This window comes from Salmo salar, chromosome ssa16, assembly GCF_905237065.1.
Source record: "Salmo salar chromosome ssa16, Ssal_v3.1, whole genome shotgun sequence".
Taxonomy (NCBI): domain Eukaryota; kingdom Metazoa; phylum Chordata; class Actinopteri; order Salmoniformes; family Salmonidae; genus Salmo; species Salmo salar.
In genome coordinates this window covers 6,904,495-6,925,306 of record NC_059457.1, presented here as the reverse complement: position 1 = coordinate 6,925,306, position 20,812 = coordinate 6,904,495, and the positions used below count along the sequence as shown (strand labels likewise).

The 20,812-nt window shown below is 42.0% G+C and overlaps 1 protein-coding gene across 1 annotated transcript in view; it reads left to right on the top strand.

Annotated features, from left to right (window-relative positions):
* The window catches only part of LOC106573107 (copine-8), a 94,275-nt gene extending 73,840 nt beyond the window's left edge, over positions 1 to 20,435 (top strand). The window contains exons 10-20 of the mRNA XM_014147816.2: positions 5,497 to 5,538; positions 5,882 to 5,957; positions 6,558 to 6,614; positions 7,839 to 7,900; positions 8,417 to 8,463; positions 8,728 to 8,909; positions 10,024 to 10,151; positions 17,099 to 17,201; positions 18,349 to 18,406; positions 19,343 to 19,416; positions 19,750 to 20,435. Coding sequence (XP_014003291.1) covers positions 5,497 to 5,538; positions 5,882 to 5,957; positions 6,558 to 6,614; positions 7,839 to 7,900; positions 8,417 to 8,463; positions 8,728 to 8,909; positions 10,024 to 10,151; positions 17,099 to 17,201; positions 18,349 to 18,406; positions 19,343 to 19,416; positions 19,750 to 19,956 — 1,036 coding nt within the window. The 3' untranslated portion in view covers positions 19,957 to 20,435. The remainder of the gene's footprint in view (positions 1 to 5,496; positions 5,539 to 5,881; positions 5,958 to 6,557; positions 6,615 to 7,838; positions 7,901 to 8,416; positions 8,464 to 8,727; positions 8,910 to 10,023; positions 10,152 to 17,098; positions 17,202 to 18,348; positions 18,407 to 19,342; positions 19,417 to 19,749) is intronic.
* Positions 20,436 to 20,812: the final 377 nt, after the last annotated feature.

Sequence of the window (20,812 nt, the reverse complement as noted above, 5' to 3'; positions counted from 1 at the left end):
TTATCAGCTCATTGTTAAGAATACATCCAAATTTATGTCAATAGAAAACAGCTACCTTGCTGTTATTCTGGCTGCAGCGGTTGTGACTGTGTTAGCCTTAGCTAGCTAGCAAGCAAGGGATACGAGCGTTGCCAGTGAGCATGGCAATGGAAAATAAAGAACGAACGACTGTTGCGCAATAAATATAGAAATAATTGAGCAAACAACGGATTAGAAAGTATGAATTTGACAATATAACAAAATGTTTTATTTCTGCTGGTAAATGTGTGCTTTCATATTGTTTTCTTTGGCAACTGTGTTATAAGAGGAATAAATGCCTCCGTTCTGTACATTACCTTGGAAAAATTTACTCCATAAAGGGACTCGGCAGCATTGTCCATTGCTTGTGTGCGTCTTCACACGATGGCATCAGTTGGATTTCATTTAGCTAACAGTTGACCAAATTTTCATAACTTTCACTTGCTTGACAAACTTAGACATAACTTTGTTTGGTTGTAGTGCATATTAGTTTCTGGTTTTCTCTTTATTGTGTCCCCATCATCTTGTCATTCTTCAGAACCATTGCGGAGCAGGCCTACAACGGCTGTGCAGGTGCCTTATTTTGCGCATAGGGAGGGAGCTCCGCTCTCACTTTGTTTATGGTGCCGGCCAGACTTGTTTTCTTTGACAGCAACTTATTCGCCAATGACAGTGAAGTGAAGAAATTGTCCGTGATGACATTTCTCCCCTTGCGAACTTAAGGTTCCATAAGCCTCTTCACCACATTCTCCAACACCTGCTGCCTGAAGTGGATATTTTCCCATAGATAGAAAGCCATTCAGCATGTACAATTACGCACGCTCTCACTGTGTAGCCTACTCTAAGCAGGCCAGAGTAGACTGATAAGACTGCTTTGATTCGGTTGACTGATCCCTAACGTTTTTGAGGAAAAGTTGTTATTATGGATAGATTTCGAGTATGATTGTATGCAAACTTTCTGTGCAAAGCTAACTTTCATCAAGGGCTTAGGTGATGTATAGTTGGTTTATTTTCTCTCTTTGTCAGTACTCATTCTAAGGGTAACGGATGTGACCATTAGACTCTTCATAACATGTCAGCATCACTGCAAAACACGATCATGATAAAATATTCATACCCTTCATACTGCTTCCAAAGGATTTTTATGTTAGCAAAGAGGGCAATCTTGATCTATTTCGGGTGTACTCCCGTTCTCATGTGACCTGCAATCATGCGTTGTTCAGCTAACTGGAGCAGAGCATGTGATCACATGGCATAATAAAGGTCTTAAATTCATAATCATAATCAAGGTTTTAAAAATCAATAAACTTTCACCAGTCATGCTGAGTTTGTTTACTTCCTTGAGTAACTATGGGTACCCCCCCAGTGACAACATTGGTCTTTATCTGTGTAGTCTGCCCTGTGCATGCTTGTGAACTGCAGCTGTCAAGCATGAGGTGACTTACAATCTGACGAGATGTCAACGAAAGTGTTAACCCTGTGCCACTGGTAGGTTATAATTCAATTAAACTTTTTTTTTTACCATTTCAATAAACGAAAATGAAGAATTTTAACCCTTCATAGGAAAGACATCAACCTATTGACAATCATTGCATTCTCTCAACGAGCTTCACTTGGAATGCTTTTCCAACAGTCTTGAAGGAGTTCCCACATATGCTGAGCACTTGTTGAGTGCTTTTCCTTCACTATGCGGTCCAACTCATCCCAAACCATCTCAATTGGGTTGAGGTCAGGTGATTGTGGAGGCCAGGTCATCTGATGCAACACACCATCACTCTCCTTCTTGGTCAAATAGCCCTTACACAGCCTGGAGGTGTGTTGGGTCATTGTCTTGTTGAAAAACAGATGATAGTCCCACTAAGCACAAACCAGATGGGATGGTGTATCGCTGCAGAATGCAATGGTAGCCATGCTGGTTAAGTGTGCCTTGAATTCTAAATAAATCACAGACAGTGTCACCAGCAAAACACCCCCACACCATCACACCTCGTCCTCCATGCTTCACGGTTTGAACCACACATATGGAGATCATTCGTTCACCTACTCTGCGTCTCACAAAGACTCGGCGGTTGGAACCAAAAATCTCAAATTTGGACTCATCAGACCAAAGGACAGATTTCCACCAGTCTAATGTCCATTGCTCGTCTTTCTTGGCCCAAGCAAGTGTCTTCTTCTTATTGGTGTTTTTCAGTAGTAGTTTCTTTGCAGCAACTCGACCATGAAGGCCTGATTCACGCAGTCTCCTCTGAACAGTTGATGTTGAGATGTCTGTTACTTGAACTCTGTGAAGCATTTATTTGGGCTGCAATCTGAGGTGCAGTTAACTCTAATGAACTTATCCTCCACAGCAGAGGTAACTCTGGGTCTTCCTTTCCTGTGGAAATGAGAGCCAGTTTCATCATAGCGCCTGATGGTTTTTGCGACTGCACTTGAAGAAACTTTCAAAGTTCTTGAAATGTTCCGCATTGACTGACCTTCATGTCTTAAAGTAATGATGGACTGTTGTTTCTCTTTGCTTAGTTGAGCTGTTCTTACCATAATATGGACTTGGTCTTTTACCAAGTAGGGCTATCTTCTGTATACCACCCCTACAACTGATTGGCTCAAACGCATTAAGAAAGAAAGTAATTCACAAATTAACTTTTAACAAGGCACACCTGTTAATTGATATGCATTTCAGGTGACTACCTCATGAAGCTGGTTGAGAGAATGCCAAGAGTGTGTGAAGCTGTCATCAAGGCAAAGGGTGGCTTCTTTGAACAATCTCAAATATAAAATATATATTTTTGGGTTACTACATGATTCCATATGTATTATTTCATAGTAGTTTTGACGTCTTCAGTATTATTCTACAATGTAGAAAATAGTAAAAATAAAGAAAAACCCTTGAATGAGTTGGTGTGTCCAAACTTTTGACTGGTACTGTAGTAGAGATGATAAGGGATGAGTGAAGAATGAGTCCAGCTAGCTTAAATAAACAAGGGAATGAAATGGGTGTATCAGTCCCTGAGTCTAGGGTTAGAGGTATACACTGAATCTACATAACATTAAGAAGAAAGCCATGATCCCTTATTGATGTCATTGTTAAATCCACTTCAAATGAGTGTTGATGAAGGGGAGGAGACAGATTAAAGAAGGATGTTTAAGCCTTGAAACAATTGACGCATGCATTGTGTATGTGTGCCATTCAGTGGGTGAATGGGCAAGACAAAAATTATAAGTGCCTTTTGATTGGGGTACGGTAGTAGGTGCCAGGCGCACCGGTTTGTGTAAAGAACTGCAACGCTGCTGGGTTTTTCACACTCAACAGTTTCATGTGTGTATCAAGAATGATCCACCAACCAAGAAACATCCAGCCAACTTGACACAACTGTAGGAGGCATTGGTGTCAACATGGGCCAGCATCCCTGTGGAACGATTCCGACACCTTGTGGAGTCCATGCCTCGATGAATTGAGGTTGTTCTGAGCGCAATTAGTAAAGTTTTCCTAATGTTTGGTATACTCAGTGTATATAAAGGCAGTTTTTTGGGACCGGTAACATATAAAGACTAACTGATACTGGTGAAATGCAATTCTTGAGGAGAAACGACCACAAAGAATTTGTGTACATTTTGCCAGCCAAGGATGACAAGGCTTGGGTGGCTGCAGGTCTATTTGTACAGTCCATGTCATTTTTTGAACAAATGGGAGGATGTACCATTTCATAGAGCCTGCATTTGGCTGACTAAAGGGTGTGAGATTAAAGCATGAGCTTATAAAAAAACTTTGAATGGAGTTTCAGTTTTGTATATTTATTCTATTACACAGTAGGTGATTATATAATATTTTAAATAAAACATCTGTCATTAATGATCTAAAATGAAATGTGTCATCATTTGCGGTCTGTCTTTTGGCACCCTGTAACATCCATAACGCAGAATGTCACATTCATAACACAATTTTCCTCTAGTGTTATTATGAATGTGTTTATATCTATGTAACTGTTGAGGAATGCAGCACTCTAATTCGCAATGAAAATAGAGACGAGAGGGCTTTGTGTTGGAGCCTATTTCTTCCTATTTAGGAAATAAAGGTAGGCCCTACCTGTTTGACAGACAAAATTAGGCTATAGGCTGCTATATCTATCGATTTGTCTGTGAATTCCTCCACCCACCATTCACTCTTTAAATAGCTTACCTCCGTGTCAGTGAAGGACTGTTAAATTAAAACCAAGGCGCAAATTGAGGTGGCATGAGAGGGTATGCCAGAGGCCTACCTTTTATTAAAGAAAATGTCAACAAAAAAACACAGCCCTACCCTTTGTTAGCGTAAGATGTTGAAGAAAATAAAACTGATCTGATTATATAAAGTGATCTATAATTGCACTTTGGTCCACGATGCTTTATGCTATAAACAATCGTTAAAATGCCCAGGAAAGACGTGGCTCTGATGCATATGGGAATATCCTTGTTTAGTTTCTTTGATATTCAGAGGTTGACTTTGCTTGGGAAGTAATCTAATGCTGTCACTATCAATTAAGCTATTCATTTTCTGTACAATAGAATATGTTTAAATACAGACATCCTTTAGAGAGAAAAAAAGTGACCTCATTGGGTTAAGCCACGAAGAAGGGTAGCCATCAGTTAAAGCTTACATTTTTCTGCGTCGGTAGGCCGACTCTGTCTGGGGTGGAAAGGTAGACCTAACTTTTGACTTCTCAGATTTAATTATTTGCAAACGGACAGTTTCTTTACAAACCATGCACACAGATTTGGCATTGGAGAAATATGATCAAATGAACACGCAGGCTTATTTCTCTGTGCTTGTCTTAGTTTGTAATTTCGGTAATTTGTCTGGTATTAAAAAAAGATTCCACTAATATGTAAAATTACGAAAAATTGTATGAAATGTTTATAAAAGGCAATTTTTTCTCTCAGACCTGCTAATACGATGATAGATTCATGTAATGCTTTTACGATAAAGGTCTTTCTACCATGGTCCACGGTGGTCTGTAAACCTACAACCTTCTGGCCCGCAGCCCTGTGCGCTATAAAAATTCCTGCTTACAAGACGAAGAACAGTTTCTAAAACTGCATCTAAGTCTCTGGTCTGTCCAAGAATTGAGGGTAATCGGTAGACAGGTTCTCTGCTATCCACTTTGTTTGAATTATTATAGGGAAGGTCAGTTTTGTTTTTCTTCAAGCGTTCAAGGAGGGTTTAGGTAAAAAAAATTTGCTGAAGGGAAGGCCACCCATTTTCATTTCATTAGAGGTCCAATTTTCTCTATGTAACCCTTAATGTTCACTCCCTTAGTACATTGACTACCAAAAGCAGACACCTTTCTGAGAGCACACCCTCTTAGAGCCAGACCATCCTCTGTCACAGATGAGCACCTCTCTTTTAAACAGCAGAGATTTTCAATCAGACACACTAATTGGTTTTTCAAATGGAGTTTCTATCTCTCTCTTTCTCTTGCTCTCTCTCTCTCTCTCCTTCAGGAGCATAAAAGTGGAGGTGTATGATTGGGACCGAGATGGAGGGTGGGTACTGTCTCAGAAACATACGCGCACACTCCACTTATTATCTGCACTTCTGCTATAGTAATTGCCCCAGGGGCAACCACATGAATAGTCTGCACTCAGAAAAATTGCTTATGTATTTCATGTATGTCATTACATAATGTAGGTTATTGTTAGATGATTGCAAACAAACCTGCTGCTTGGAATCACCCTGTGATGGAGTTTGTAACAATGTATCGATGTTGCAACAAAGGCATTTTGAAAAGTCATGTATAAACCATCGGATCTGTTCCTAGAAAGGCGATCCCAGCTGGAAAGAAATCCAAGCAGGTGTGTGAGACACTGTTTGTGTTTACTCTTCCAGCCATGACTTCATTGGGGAATTCAATACCAGCTACAGAGAGATGTCAAGAGGCCAGTCACAGTTTCACAGCTACGAGGTGAGACATGTTGTAGCAGGTGTATATACACACACATTCACACACGCTAACGCACACCCCCACAAGGATAGTGAAACAAGCGCACACCCTTATCTTAACTGTTTACCCAAACATTGAGCCTTCAAGGGTGGTATTGCAGAGTCTAGGAGAGGGGCGTCATACATCTGGACCGCGAGGGGGTCCAATCAGGCATGCGGGTGGTTTTAGTAAAATACAAACTCAATATACTTTAAAATGACTACAACCAAATCGAAACTGTGTAGAAATGTGTAGAAACTATCCAACTTGCTAAAAATCCCCAAGATGAAAGCTAGACAGTCAGGGAGCATTGAACATTCCCAAAACGGTGGATAGAGGACTTTTTTTGGTGCAAATCTTGACGGTGAGGAAATATAACAATTTTCAGTGCACCCTCTGGACCTCATTGAAGACCAAATGCAGCCACCAGAGCAACATTTGTTTGACACCCCTGGTCTAAGCAGTCAATTTGATTGATGAAAAAACATTTTAAGTCAGGCTTTCAGTTGCCTTGGCTTTGTGTTCAACTCAAGATCAATAAGACACAACAAAGTGAACCAAACCATGTTCTGTTCTCTGCAGGTGGTAAATCCAAAGAAGAAAGGCAAGAAGAAGAAGAAATACCTCAACTCAGGAACAGTGAGTCGATACCCTCTTACACTCTTGACTTGAAAAGGCCACCTATCTTTCAACCCTAGCTGTATCTTAGTGGGATTGTATGGCTGTGTCTCAAATGGCACCATATTCCCTACAGCCCTCTGGGTTCTCGTCAAAGTAGTGCACTATATAGGGAATAGGATTCCACTTGCGATGCATACTATGGATGTAATTCTGCACTTATTTTTTGCATGTTCATAGCTCAAAGGATGCACAGTTTAATTAGTAGCTTTGTACTCTACTTTATGTGTTTTAGCCAACTCTTCTATTGTTGTCGTGCCATATTTAAATAAGGTGTTATAATTATGATACTACTGTATTTCCACTGAAATCCTGATGTGCGGCATGGCCCTCACAAACTTCTACAGATGCACCATTGAGAGCATTCTGTCGGGCTGCAGCACCGCCTGGTACGGCAACTGCACCACCCTCAACCACATGGCTCTCCAGAGGGTGGTGCGGCCAGCCAAACGCACTATGGGGGGCATGCTGCCTGCCCTCCAGGACATTTACAGCACTTGCTGTCAGAGAAAGGCCAAGAAGATCTTAAGGATCTCAGCCACCGAGTCCACGGTCTGTCCACTCTGCTACCATCTAGCAGACAGAGACGGTACAGGTGCATCCGAGCCGGGACCGAGAGACTGAAAAACAGCTTCTATCACCAGGACATCACACTGTTGAACAGCCATCACTAGCCGGCTACCTGCCCAGTACTCAGCCCTGCATGTTGAGACTAACACCCAATGTATATATGAATGCTGGTCACCTCATATTCTGTTTATATACTGTTGTTTACTCACTGTGTATGTACAATATATACTGTATTCTCGACATAGCTCATCCTAATATACATACTACTGTACATACTATTTTCTTTTCCAAATTATATACTGTCAATACACACCACATTTATATTCTGGATTCTGACACATGCTCACTCTAATATATCTACGATTTTTATCTCTTGATTTCTTGTTTCGATTTTTTTATTTTGTGTATTTGTATTGTATTTGGGAGACATTCTACTGCAGCATTTCGCAGCACCTGCTATAACACCTGAAGATCTGTGTACGTGACCAATAAAATTTGATTTGATTTGTGTTTTAAAGGGATAGTTCACGTTTATAAAGTTTTCATCTTCATATAAAGTAGAAAATAAGCTGAAACTTCAAAAAGTATCCTTTTAACCTCCGAACATGTTGCCAGGTAACCCTTCTGTCCTGCCTGGTGGACATGGAGCTCACCTTCCTGGATTACATTAAAGGAGGGTACGTTCTCAAGTTGTATTTTTTAATTCAAGTTTTATTTGAATAGGGACACATTGGATACGCCATCACTCTTTATCTTATGTCTGTAATCCCTAGATGAGCATTACATTTACAAGTGAATCATTTAGTACTAGCTTTCTATTGTATATTGGGCTTTCTGATCGGGTTGTTCAGCCATCCAACTTGGCTTACTCGTTTTGCATTCCAAGCAACGTTATGTAGTACAGCAATAGAAATATGTTAATTTGACTAAAACGATTTCTATCGTAACCTTTTTATTTAGCGCTTGGCTCACTTACATCACTAGTGTGGTAATGGAAAGGAGGAACAAACTCATAGCTGAGTGGATTACTATTCAGCTCATAGGCCTATATTCATGTTGCAGGAAACAGCAGTTAATGATTAGTTATGACCCCCTTGTCAATGAATTGAATTAGTGAGATCACTTTGAATCATGGTATAATCAACTCTTGCATGAGTGATGTTTAATATCTTCCTTGTTTTTTTGTGTTGTAGGACTCAGATTAGTTTCACAGTGGCAATTGATTTCACAGCATCAAATGGTGAGTAGCTTAGCTCTTGTCAGCCCTTGAGAACCCTCGGCATGTGTGGCAGCAAGGTCTTCTTGACATCAACTTTGAATTGACAACCTTCTAGCTACAATACCGTACAAGTCTCTGTTACAAAACTGCTTCATATCATGCAAACTTGTCTTGGCTTTGAATATAAAAAGTCTCTATGCTGACCCCTTGTCTTCCGATGTAGACCTTGAGGAGATAGGTGTAGCAGCTCTGAGCTCAGTTGTATTGTATTTTGTTGGATTTCAGGCAACCCCTCCCAGCCCACCTCTCTACACTACATGAGTCCATACCAGCTGAATGCCTATGCCATGGCTCTGAGAGCTGTAGGGGAGATTATCCAGGACTACGACAGTGACAAGATGTTCCCTGCACTGGGCTTCGGAGCCAAACTGCCCCCAGACGGACGGGTCTCGCACGAGTTCGCTCTGGTAAGGAAACTGGAGACACCCCTGTCCATCTAGGGCAGCTGGTAGCCTAGCGGTTAAGAGCCCTTAACTGAAAAGTTCCTGGTTTGAATCCCCGAGCCTACTAGGTGAAACCCTAATTGTTCCTGTAAGTCGCTCTGGATAAGAGCGTCTGCTAAATGACCAAAATGTAAACGTAATCTCCCTCCATCCCTCATCCTTTTTACCTGCCAGTCTCCCGACCATCCTGGTTCTGGACCGCTGGAGGGAGAATTCAGAGGACAGGCTCATTCTTATGGCTGGAATGGAAAGGTATTAAAGACATGGTGCCCATTCCACTCCAAACCTTACAACGAGCCCATCCTCTGATTTAAAGTATTAGGCTTTGTTCATAAGTAGTTCACTATATAGGGAATGGGGTGCCATTTGGAACGCATACACAGTCCTCTACCGTATAAATTCCTATCCAGATGTGATGCCCATGCAGCCCCGGGCGCCGGCAGCCATTCCAGCTGCTCAGTTGGGTAATACTCAAGGAGAGTTAATCTAAGCATTAAGGATTTACCGAGTCAGCCTTTTAGCAAGGTGATACATGGAGGGAGAGAGCAAGAGAGAGGACACTAGAGGGACAAGGAAGAAGAGATGGGGAGTATAGGACAGAGAAGGTGGGATAAAGTAGAAGAGGACGAAGAGAGGCAGAATTAATTCAATTTGCAAAGCAAAGCGTGGCTGTCTTCTCCATGCTCACGGGAGGCCAAGCCAAGCAGCTAGGGTCAAGATGGCTTTCTCCAACTTCACTTTACTGAGAAACTCTATTATACAGTACACAACATAGTTTACATTATGCACATTGCATACAGTACAAAACAATTTGCAGGAATAATCTCACCATAATTGCAAGGTGAAATCCAAGATTATATGGTGTTCTCCCAAAGTTGTTACTTGACACTACAGAGTTAAAAAGTGGTTTATGCATTTACTTATCTTGTATGTTCTGCATGCTGTTTGGGGTATAGGTCAGGTTTTTGTAAAAACACAGAGACAACCGCTGTTATGCAATGTGCTTTTAAATAAATGTAATTCATTGATAATCAATTAATTGATTCCTATATTGTTTGTTCTTTGTGTGTCTGTGCAGAATGGGAACCCCCAGAATCCATACTGCAGTGGGATAGAGGGGGTGATGGAGGCTTACTACCAAAGCCTCAAGTCTGTTCGCCTCTATGGACCCACACATTTCTCCCCTGTCATTAACCACGTGGCCAGGTAGGTCGCACGCACGCACACTCATGCACACACATGCATACGCATGATCGCAGACAGCGGACACACAAACACTTGCACACATACATACGCATGCACGCACACAGACAACACACACACACAGACACAGACAACACACAGACACACACACCAATACACTCAGAACCACCCACCATGTATTTGTATTTATTAGGGATCCCCATTAGCTCCTGCCAAGGCAGCAGCTGCTCTTTCTGGGGGCAAAAGACATTAAGGCACTTACGTCACACATAAAACAAAAGATAAAACAGTACATCATATAACATTATTACACCACTACATATCTACAATACAAAATGTATTGTCACAACTTCCGCCGAAGTTGGTCCCTCTCCTTGTTCGGGCGGCGTTCGGCGGTCGACGTCACCGACCTTCTAGCCATCGCCGATCCACTTTTCATTTTCCATTGGTTTTATCTTGTCTTCCATCACACCTGGTTCCAATTCCATCAATTCCATTTTATGTATTTAACCCTCTGTTCCCCCCATGTCCTTGTCTGTAATTGTTTCTTGTAGTGCTTGTGCACGGCATGCTGGTTATCACCGGGTTTTGTTTAACCCATTTCATGTATTGTTCTGTTGACGGTGGTTTATGTTTGTTAAACGACACCGTTGTAAATCAGTTTTCGCTCTCCTGCGCCTGACTTCTCTGCCACCAGTACGCACCACATTACATGTATAATACCAACATACAACAATATTACAATGTATGTGTGTGTAGAGTGTGTGTGCTAGCGTGTGTGTGTGTCTGTGTGTGTGTGTGTGTGTGTGTGTCTTCACAGTTCCTTAAGGTGTATTTTTATCTGTTTTTTTAAATCTGATTCTACTGCTTGCATCAGTTACCTGATGTGGAATAGAGTTCCATGTAGTCATGGCTCTATGTAGTACTGTGAGCCTCCCATAGTCTGTTCTGGACTTGGGGATTGTGAAGAGACCTCTGGTGGCATGTCTTGTGGGGTATGTATGGGTGTCCGAGCTTTGTGTTAGCAGTTTAAACAGATAGCTCGATGCATTCAGCTTGTCAACACTTCTTACAAAAACAGGTAGTGATGAAGTCAATCTCTCCTCCACTTTGAGCCATGAGAGATTAACATGCATTTTATTAATGTTAGCTCTCCATGTACATTTAAGGGCCAGCCGTGCTGCCCTGTCCCTCTTTGTGGCACCTACCTACACGACTGAATAGTAGTCCAGGTGTGACCAAACTAGGGCCTGTAGGACCTGCCTTGTTGATAGTGTTTTATTATGGACATAATTCTCCCCATCTTAGCTACTGTTGATCAGGCCCGAGTTTGGTCACACCTGGACTACTGTTCAGTCATGTAGGTAGGTGCCACAAAGAGGCACCTACCTAACTTTGAGGATCTGAGGACCCATGCCAAATGTTTATATGTTTTATTTATTACAAATAAATAACAAGTACCTTATTTACATAAGTATTCAAACCCTTTGCTATGAGACTCGAAATTGAGCCCAGGTGCATCTTGTTTCCATTGATCATCCTTGAGAAGTTTCTACAACTTGAAGTCCACCTGTGGTAAATTTAAATTGATTGGACATGAGAGAGCTCCGAGACAGGATTGTGTTGAAGCAAAGATCTGGGGAAGGGTATCGAAAAAATTCTGCAGCATTGAAGGTCCCCAAGAACACAGTGGCCGCCATCATTCTTAAATGGAGTAAGTTTGGAATCACCAAGACTTCCTAAAGAGAGGTGACCTAGAACCCAATGGTCACTCTGACAGAGCTCCAGAGTTCCTCTGTGGAGAAGGGAGAACCTTCCAGAAAGACAGCCATCTCTGCAGCACTCCACCAATCAGGCCTTTATGGTAGAGAGACCAGATGGAAGCCACTCCTCAGTAAAAGGCACATGACAGCCTGCTTGGAGCACCTAAAAGACTCTCAGACCAAGAGAAACAGGATTCTCTGGTCTGATGAAACCAAGATTGAACTCTTTGGCTTCAATGCCAAGCGTCACGTCTGGAGGAAACCTGGTATGGTGGTGGCAGCATCATGCTGTGGGGATGTCTTTCAGCAGCAGGGACTGGGAGAATTGTCAGAATCGAGGGAAAGATGAACGGAGCAAAGAACAGAGAGATCCTTGATGAAAACCTGCCCCAGAGTGCTCAGGACCTCAGACTGGGGTGAATGTTCACCTTCCAACAGGACAACAACCCTAAGATCACAGCCAAGACAACGCAGGAGTGGCTTCAGGACAAGTCTCAGAATGTCCTTGAGTGGCCCAGCCAGAGCCCGGACTTGAACCCAATCGAACATCTCTGGAGAGACATGAAAATAGCTGTGCAGCGACGCTCTCTATCCACCCTGACAGAGCTCCCTGACAGAGCTTGAGAGGATCTGCAGAGATTAATGGGAGAAATACAGGTGTGCCAAGCTTGTAGCGTCATACCCAAGAAGACTTGAGTCTGTAATCGCAGCTAAAGGGGCTTCAACAAAGTACGGAGCAAAGGGTCTGAATGCTTACAATACCAGTCAAAAGTATGAACACACCTACTCATTCAACGGTTTTTCTTTATTTGTACTATTTTCTACATTTTCTACATTTCTACATATGAAATAACACATATGGTATCGTAGTATCCCAAAAAGTGTTAAAAAATCTAAATATATTTTATATTTGAGATTCTTCAAAGTAGCCACCCTTTGCCTTGATTACAGCTTTGCACACTCTTGGCATTCTCTCAATCAGCTTCACATGGAATGCTTTTCCAACAGTCTTGAAGGAGTTCCCACATATGCTGAGCACTTGTTGCCTGCTTTTCCTTGGGTTGAGGTCTGGTGATTGTGGAGGCCAGGTCATCGGATGCAGCACTCCATCACTCTCTTTCTTGGTCAAATAGCCCTTACACAGCCTGGAAATGTGTTGGGTCATTATCCTGTTGAAAAACAAATGATAGTCCCACTAAGCGCAAACCAGATGGGATGGCGTATCGCTGCAGAATGCTGTGGGAGCCATGCAAGTTAAGTGTGCCTTGAATTCTAAATAAATCGCTGATAGTGTCACCAGCAAAGCATCCCCACACCATCACACCTCGTCCTCCAAGCTTCACGGTTTGAACCAGACATGCGGAGATCACCTACTCTCATAAAGACACGGTGGTTGGAACCAAAGATCTCAAATTTGGACTCATCAGACTAAAGGACAGATTTCCTCCGGTCTAATGTCTATTGCTTGTGTTTTTTGGCCCAACCAAGTCAAATCAAATCTTTCTCACATGCACGTGTTTAGCAGATTTTTTTTTGCGGGTGTAGTGAAATGCTTGTGTTTCTAGCTCCAAACAGTGCAGTAATATCTAACACGTAATATCTAACAATACACACAATCTAAAGGAATGGAATTAAAAATATATAAATATTTGGACGAGCAATGTCAGAGCTGCAATTTGAGGCCTGATTCACACAGTCTCTTCTGAGCAGTTGATGTTGAGATGTGTCTGTTACGTGAACTCTGAAGCATTTCTTTTGACTGCAATTTCTGAGGCTGGTAACTCTAATGAACTTCTCTGCAGCAGAGGTAACTCTGGGTCATCCTTTCCTGTGGCGGTCCTCATCATAGCGCTTGATGGTATTTGCTACTGCACTTGAAGAAACTTTCAAAGTTCTTGACATTTTCCATATTGACTGACCGTCATGTGTTAAAGTAATGATGGACTGTCATTTGTCTTTGCTTATTTGAGCTGTTCCACTGACATGACATGGTCTTTATTTAAATAGGGCTATCTTCTGTATACCACTCTACCTTATCACAACACAACTGATTGGTTCAAACGCATTAAGAAGGAAAGAAATTCTGTTAATTGAAATGCATTCTATGTGACTACCTTATGAAGCTGGTTGAGAGAATGCCAAGAGAGTGCAAAGATGTCAAGGCAAAGAGTGTCTACCAATTTTTTGGTTACTACATGATTCCATATGTGTTATTTCATAGTTTTGATGTCTTGACTATTATTCTGCAATGTAGAAAATAGTAAAAAATTAAGAAATGAGTAGGTGTGTCCGAACGTTCGACTGGTACTGTATGTTCTGAATATAGACAAGTAAAATGTTGAACGTAAATGTGATATTTCCGGGGTTTTTTTTAGATACATTTACTAATATTTCAAAAAAACTATTTTTGCTTTGTCATTATTGGGTATTGTGTATAGATGAATGAGGGGGGGAAACAATTTAATCCCTTTTAGAATAAGGCTATAAAGTCAAGGGGTCTGAATACTTCCCGAATGTGCTGTATTATCCAGATACTGACTGTTGGCACTTGGTAGTCTATAGCAGCTTCCCACAAGAATGGGCTTTAGGTGAGGCAAATGAGCCTGTAGCCATATTACTTACTTCAGCAGTATTTAACATGATATCTTCTCTAAACTTTACAGGAATGAAGTTCTGGATATAGACCACAACACCGCCCCCATTGACATTTCTGTCTTTTCTGTAGATGTTATAACCATGTATTGCTACCCACTGTATCATCAAATGTATTATCGAAGTGAGTTTCAGAGATAGTCAGAATATGAATGTAATCTGTTACTAGAAAGTTATTGATTGACTTGTTTCTTAGGCTACATATGTTAATGTTTTTAGCACTTGCTTTACTGGGAAGCTTATCAGAAGTAGACTAGCTCATGTTATTTATATTTGAGCTGATAGTGCTGGATGAGCTGCACCAGTGGACTTCTTACTAGTGCGCACCGGCTCAGTGCTAACAGTATAACTCTCGTTTATAGGCACATGATTGCTGCATACAATAGCTTCAGGATCAACAGAGGCATTTAGGGGGACATAAATTAAGTTACTTACATTATGTCTGCCAATACTCCTGGGATAATGTACATTTGCTGCAGCATTATGACAACTCAGCAAAACAATGGTAGGGACTAACTGAGCTGGTCTCGGGTCATAGATAAATCATTGTCTCAATGCAGCCTTGAAATGTGTGGACAGAGTCCAGGAGCCAAGATGATTTGGATGAGCACACATAGTGCCATTCCATTCAACTATTCAACTCCTACAGTGGCCATTCACTGTGGTACAATAACCTGGGATGGTCAATAGAGCCTCATTAAGTAGCATGTTTTTTGTGTTCTTCTGTAGTTCCACAGTGACCTGTGACCCCCTGGGAAAAGTCCAGATGAAAGAAATGTTCTCATAGCTCAGCCTTTCCATTGGAATCAATACTTACTGTAGTGGCATGAACACACACACACACCTTACGGTCACTTCTGGCCATCGCAGTTGGAGAAAATCATTGGTGCTTTGTGTGTATCTGACCACCGTCCATGCAGGTGATCGATGAACAACATACACGTAACTGCCAAAATATAGGAAACATGAGTAAATGAGGGATGTAAAGTATATTGAAAGCAGGTGCTTCCACACATTATTTTGTCTACCATGGCTGGAAAAAGAGATTTCAGTGTCTTTGAAAAGGGTTCTCCAATGAACATAGGGGGTTTAAAGGGTGTGTGTGTGTGTGTGTGTGTGTGTGTGTGTGTGTGTGTGTCAGTCACCATATCTCAACCCAATCGAACACTTACGGGAGATTTTGGAGCGGCGCCTGAAACAGCGTTTTCCACCACCATCAACAAAACATGAAAATGTAGAATTTCTCATGGAAGAATGGTGTCACATCCCTCCAATAGAGTTCCAGATCCTTGTATAATCTATGCCAAGCGCATTTAAGCTGTTCTGGCCGTTCGTGGTGGCCCAACGCCCTATTAAGACACTTTATGTTGGTGTTTCCTTTATTTTGGCAGTTACCTGTAGCTCTGCCTGCCGGACGGTGATCAGAAAAGAAAATACTTTCCCCACCCACTCACGGAACCACACATAAACACAGTAGCCCAAATGTCACAATTTACCACCAATCACACAAATAGATGAGAAATCCGAGCTCAGATTAGATTACAGCAAAATCACACCAGTGCCTTTTTATGAAGAAATAACACTTCAAACAAGATTAGGATGATACGTGGTCGCTTTCTGCTTCCAGCGCAATTCCTTACTTATTGCAGCAATAAAATAAACTGCAAACGGAAGCAAGCAGTCAGCGGTCTCCTCCTCTTCATCCATAATTATTCAATGTTGTTGTTCAAAACTATTCATTCAACGTTGCATACAGAGAGAATAGTTGTTAGTTTTGAAAACCAGTAGGGCTTTGTACTATCGACCAGTAGACAGACACTATTGGAGACGAAGAGAGCGTCGCCTTGTCCACATGGTTGATTAATGGTCATTTTATCCAAACAGAAAACTGGACTTGGTGTCACTCCGTAGAGTGCATTGTCCATGTGCTGTACATGCTCTACTTGGTATTCACTATTGGGAAATCTTGCCCAGTCATCTATACACACACACACACAAGATTGACTGTAACAAGCTTTCTCCTCCATCCCTCTTCGCCCCTCAAATCCCATCTATTTCTCGGTGTGATCCGTCCGCCCACGTGGCCTAAGAATAGCTTCGCTGTTCATAGCTCATTTATCTTCAGTGTGACCAAAACACACGGAGGGAAATCATTTTCACACAAATAAGCGGCTCCAGTGTCAAACGAGACCGTAATTCTCCCAATACTTGTGGCTGTATTAATTTGTCACTCAGAGAGCATGCATTGGCCCAAAAGCCCAAGACTAAGTCAATGGTAACATTATTAAACTGTGGGGGAACACCCCCCCCCCCCCAGGGTTATAGTCAAGATATGGGCCTCAACATCAGCCATACAAAATGACTAGAGTTCCAGGCCTGAGAGCAGATTAGCTTAATGAAAGAGAGGTCATAAGCTAACGCAAAATCATTTTCATAAATACATTTAATTGGTTGATTTATTGATTACCCAGTGCATCTCATCCTGTTCTCTTCTCCTTCCACCAACCTCTCTCTTTCTCTCCCCCACTCCTCCAGGTATGCACAATCAGTCAAAGACGGCTCCCAGTACTTCATCCTCCTTATCATCTCGGACGGCGTCATCACCGACATGGCCCAGACCAAGGAGTCCATCGTAAACGTACGTACATGTCAAAATGTATTATTTCCCAACATTTACAGTATGCCACCAGACCTGTAAAAAGAGGAAAGGAGTCCTAGGTCTTCAAATGTGTTTGAAACATGTCCATTGTGAACGTGTATCTTGGGACTGTCCTAGATATAGTTGGTTGGACCCAACGTTGATATTGTTATTGTTTATGGGACAGGTGTCAAACTCATTACACGAAGGGCCAGGTGGCTGTGGGTTTTCGCTCCTCCCGTGTACTTGATTGATGAATTAAGGTCACTAATTAGTAAGGAACTCTGCTCACCTGGTAGTCTAGAGATTAATTGAAAGGAATAACCAAAAACCTGCAGACATTAGGCACTCGGTGGAATGAGTTTGACACACCTGATTTGGTGTGTTTTTCTGTCTACGTTGATAAATGCTGTTTTGGAATGCCCTGATTCCAAAATGGTGTTACGTAGAAACAGAATCGCTACTCTGTGTTACACAAGTTTCCCTACATCCTTGTAATGTGATTGTGGAGTAAGATATGAGAACATTGAGTACCAAGCAACCCCAAAAATAGATGTTCCTCATATCTCTGCCAATTTAATGTCCACCTAAATGGCAAAAAAAAGTTATGAAACACAGTGATAACATCTATCATTCTCATTCAGCCTTTGGCGAATGGCAACCCACTCGACCCACAATGCAATAGGCATCCGCTGAGGGAGAGGATGGAAATATGCTTCATTTATAAGCTGTCAGGCTGGCTGGGGTTTAGACACAAGTTATACATACATGAAATTAGAGGTGCTAATTCAGTAATTAGTCCTACAAAGGTTTGACAGATTCTTCTACTTTTTCACAAATAGTTAGTCCTATAAAGGCTCGGCAGAAGTTGAAAATCTTTGTCCGTCTTATGACAGTCGATCTCTACTGTACCATTATATGAGAAGTAGACAGGCTATTACAGTATTTAGTGTAAATGAATTGGGAGTATATTAATTGGGAGTATTTATCTGACAGCCTGTGGCGTTTGTAGATAACGATGGTTATTGACACTGGCGTTGAAAAGAAACTTGTTTCCTCAGGCTCTCTTTTTAAAAAAAACATCTCTCTCGCTGTCTCCTCTCTATTATCTCTCTCTCTCTCTCTCTTCCCCCCTCCACATCCAAAGGCAGCTACTTTGCCCATGTCAATTATAATTGTCGGTGTTGGACCAGCAGAATTTAATGGTAAGACAGGAATAATGAAATGTGAGTGTGTGTGTGTGTGCTGTGCTTGTGTGTGTGTGTGTGTGCATACATATGTGTTTCTATGTGTATTCTCTAATCTCTTCTCTGCGTTAAATCCATTATTACGCCCCTCACCCGGTTCTCCCTCTTCTGCTTCTCTCCTTCCACTCCCTCTCTTTTGGGCCTCTCACCCGGCTATCCCTCTCTTCTCCTTTCCCTTTCTCTCTTGCTCTTTCCTTCCTCTCCCTCTCTCTCATTTGCTTCCCATCCGGCACTTTGTTTATGTCTTTCTAAATGGCGAAACTCATTTGTGATATTTTACAGTAATTTGTCATACTTTTCTTTCACCTTTATTTAGGAACAGATCAAGTCCTCTCCTCTCTTTAATATTGGAAAGAGATGTTTACAATTCATAAAACACTCCATAATAAACACATTCATTCCTTATGAGCAATTAGCCTCTAAAGTCAATGGGTATTAAACATTATCACGCTCATAAAGTCAATGTGCACCGTAGCATGACGTCCCTCCCTGTGCCACTACACATGGTTGCTTTCCCTTACACGTATCCCAGCACGTACGTCACCACACGCGCTTCACTCAGTCACCCAGTAGCGTGCAATGTTAACTTACAACCAAGGATTTCACCACTCTACACACACATTCTCTGTACTCAAACTACATGGCAGGCAATGAAACACTGTCATCTTGTGTAGCGTGCTAGCTGGCTCTCTGTTGTAATGTAGCGTGTGTGTGTGTGTGGTCAGTGCACACGGACAACAGCACAGTATGTGTAGCCTACGATGCGTCATGCTCCGTGGCTCTGATGATGTTGACATGTCAATGTTTGTTTTGTTCTGACATGGGTACTGATGTGCTTCTCTCTCTCTTTGTCTATCTCTCTCTGTGTCTCTCTCTCGCTTTCCTTCTCCTCAGAAATGATTGAGCTTGATGGAGATGAAGAGAGGATCTCATCCCAAGGGAGGTTCGCTGAGAGAGACATTGTTCAGGTATTTATAGAGCTTTCTCTGTGCTTCACTGCATGCCTATAGAATTAAAGCCTATATTAAAGCAGAGTTTCAGTGTCAATGGAAATAGGCTTACATTCTAGAATCAATAGAATGTCATGTACATGTATATAAAAGTCATTATTGCATATCTTCACTTGTATTCTTTATTTTTCCTCCTCTATACCTCCTCTGTATCCATTGTATTCCTCTCTATTCATTGTTGTCTTTTTTTAACGGAATTACTGTACTCATTTTCTCCCTGTCCCCCCCACTCCTTCTCGTCCTCACCTCCTTCGTTCTTTCTCTCTGCCTCCCTTCCTTTTCTCCATCCAGTTTGTTCCGTTCCGTGACTACATCGACCGCAGGGGGAACCACATTCTGAGTATGGCCCGTCTGGCCAAGGAGGTCCTAGCTGAGATCCCTGACCAGTTCCTCTCCTACATGAGAACCAGGTGCATCAAACCAGGCCCCTGCCCCCCTGCCTACAACGCCGCCCCCGCCGTGCACCCCCTCCTCACCCGACGGGTCAGCCGAATCTGAGGGGTAAGCCTCCCCCGGGCCTCTTCCTTTCTTGCTTCTTCTTCCTCACTGGAGTTTGACGATGGTGGTCCGAAGAAGCCAACCACCATTTCCACTCTCTTGTTGCACTTTTGTGAATTCTGAATTCCTATCTGCAGAAAGGACAGCAAGGCGTTTTGCTTCTATTTAAAGTGTCCCTCAGGAAGGACTTCCCATGAGATGTCAGAGGCCACAGTTTACTCGTCTGACCCAGGAAATGGGTGAGTGCCTAGAACTGACCAACCAGGAGCAGCATCCAATCTGTGAAGAACTGTTCAGAAGTACATTTCTGTCTCTTATTTCTATGCCCTACTCTTCCTCTCAAGCCCGCTTCTGTCTCACCAACGGTCTCTTTCTAAATGTTTACAAAAGTTGAGGATGAAGAGGAGGATTTGTACTCGTGGATATACAGTTGAAGTTGGAAGTTTACATACACTAGGTTGGAGTCATTAAAACTTGTTTTTCAACCACTCGACAAATTTCTTGTCAATCAAACTATAGTTTTGGCAAGTCGGTTAGGACATCTACTTTGTGCATGACACAAGTAATTTTTCCAACAATTGTTTTACAAACAGATTATTTCACTGTATCACAATTCCAGTGGGTTAGAAGTTTACATACACTAAGGTGACTGTGCCTTTAAACAACTTGGAAAATTCCAGAAAATGATGTAATGGCTTTAGAAGCTTCTGATAGGCTAATTGACATCATTTGAGTCAATTGGAGGTGTACCTGTGGATGTGAAATACAGGCCTACCTTTAAACTCACTGCCTCTTTGCTTGACATCATGGGAAAATCAAAAGAAATCAGCCAAGACCTCAGAAAAAAAATAGCAGA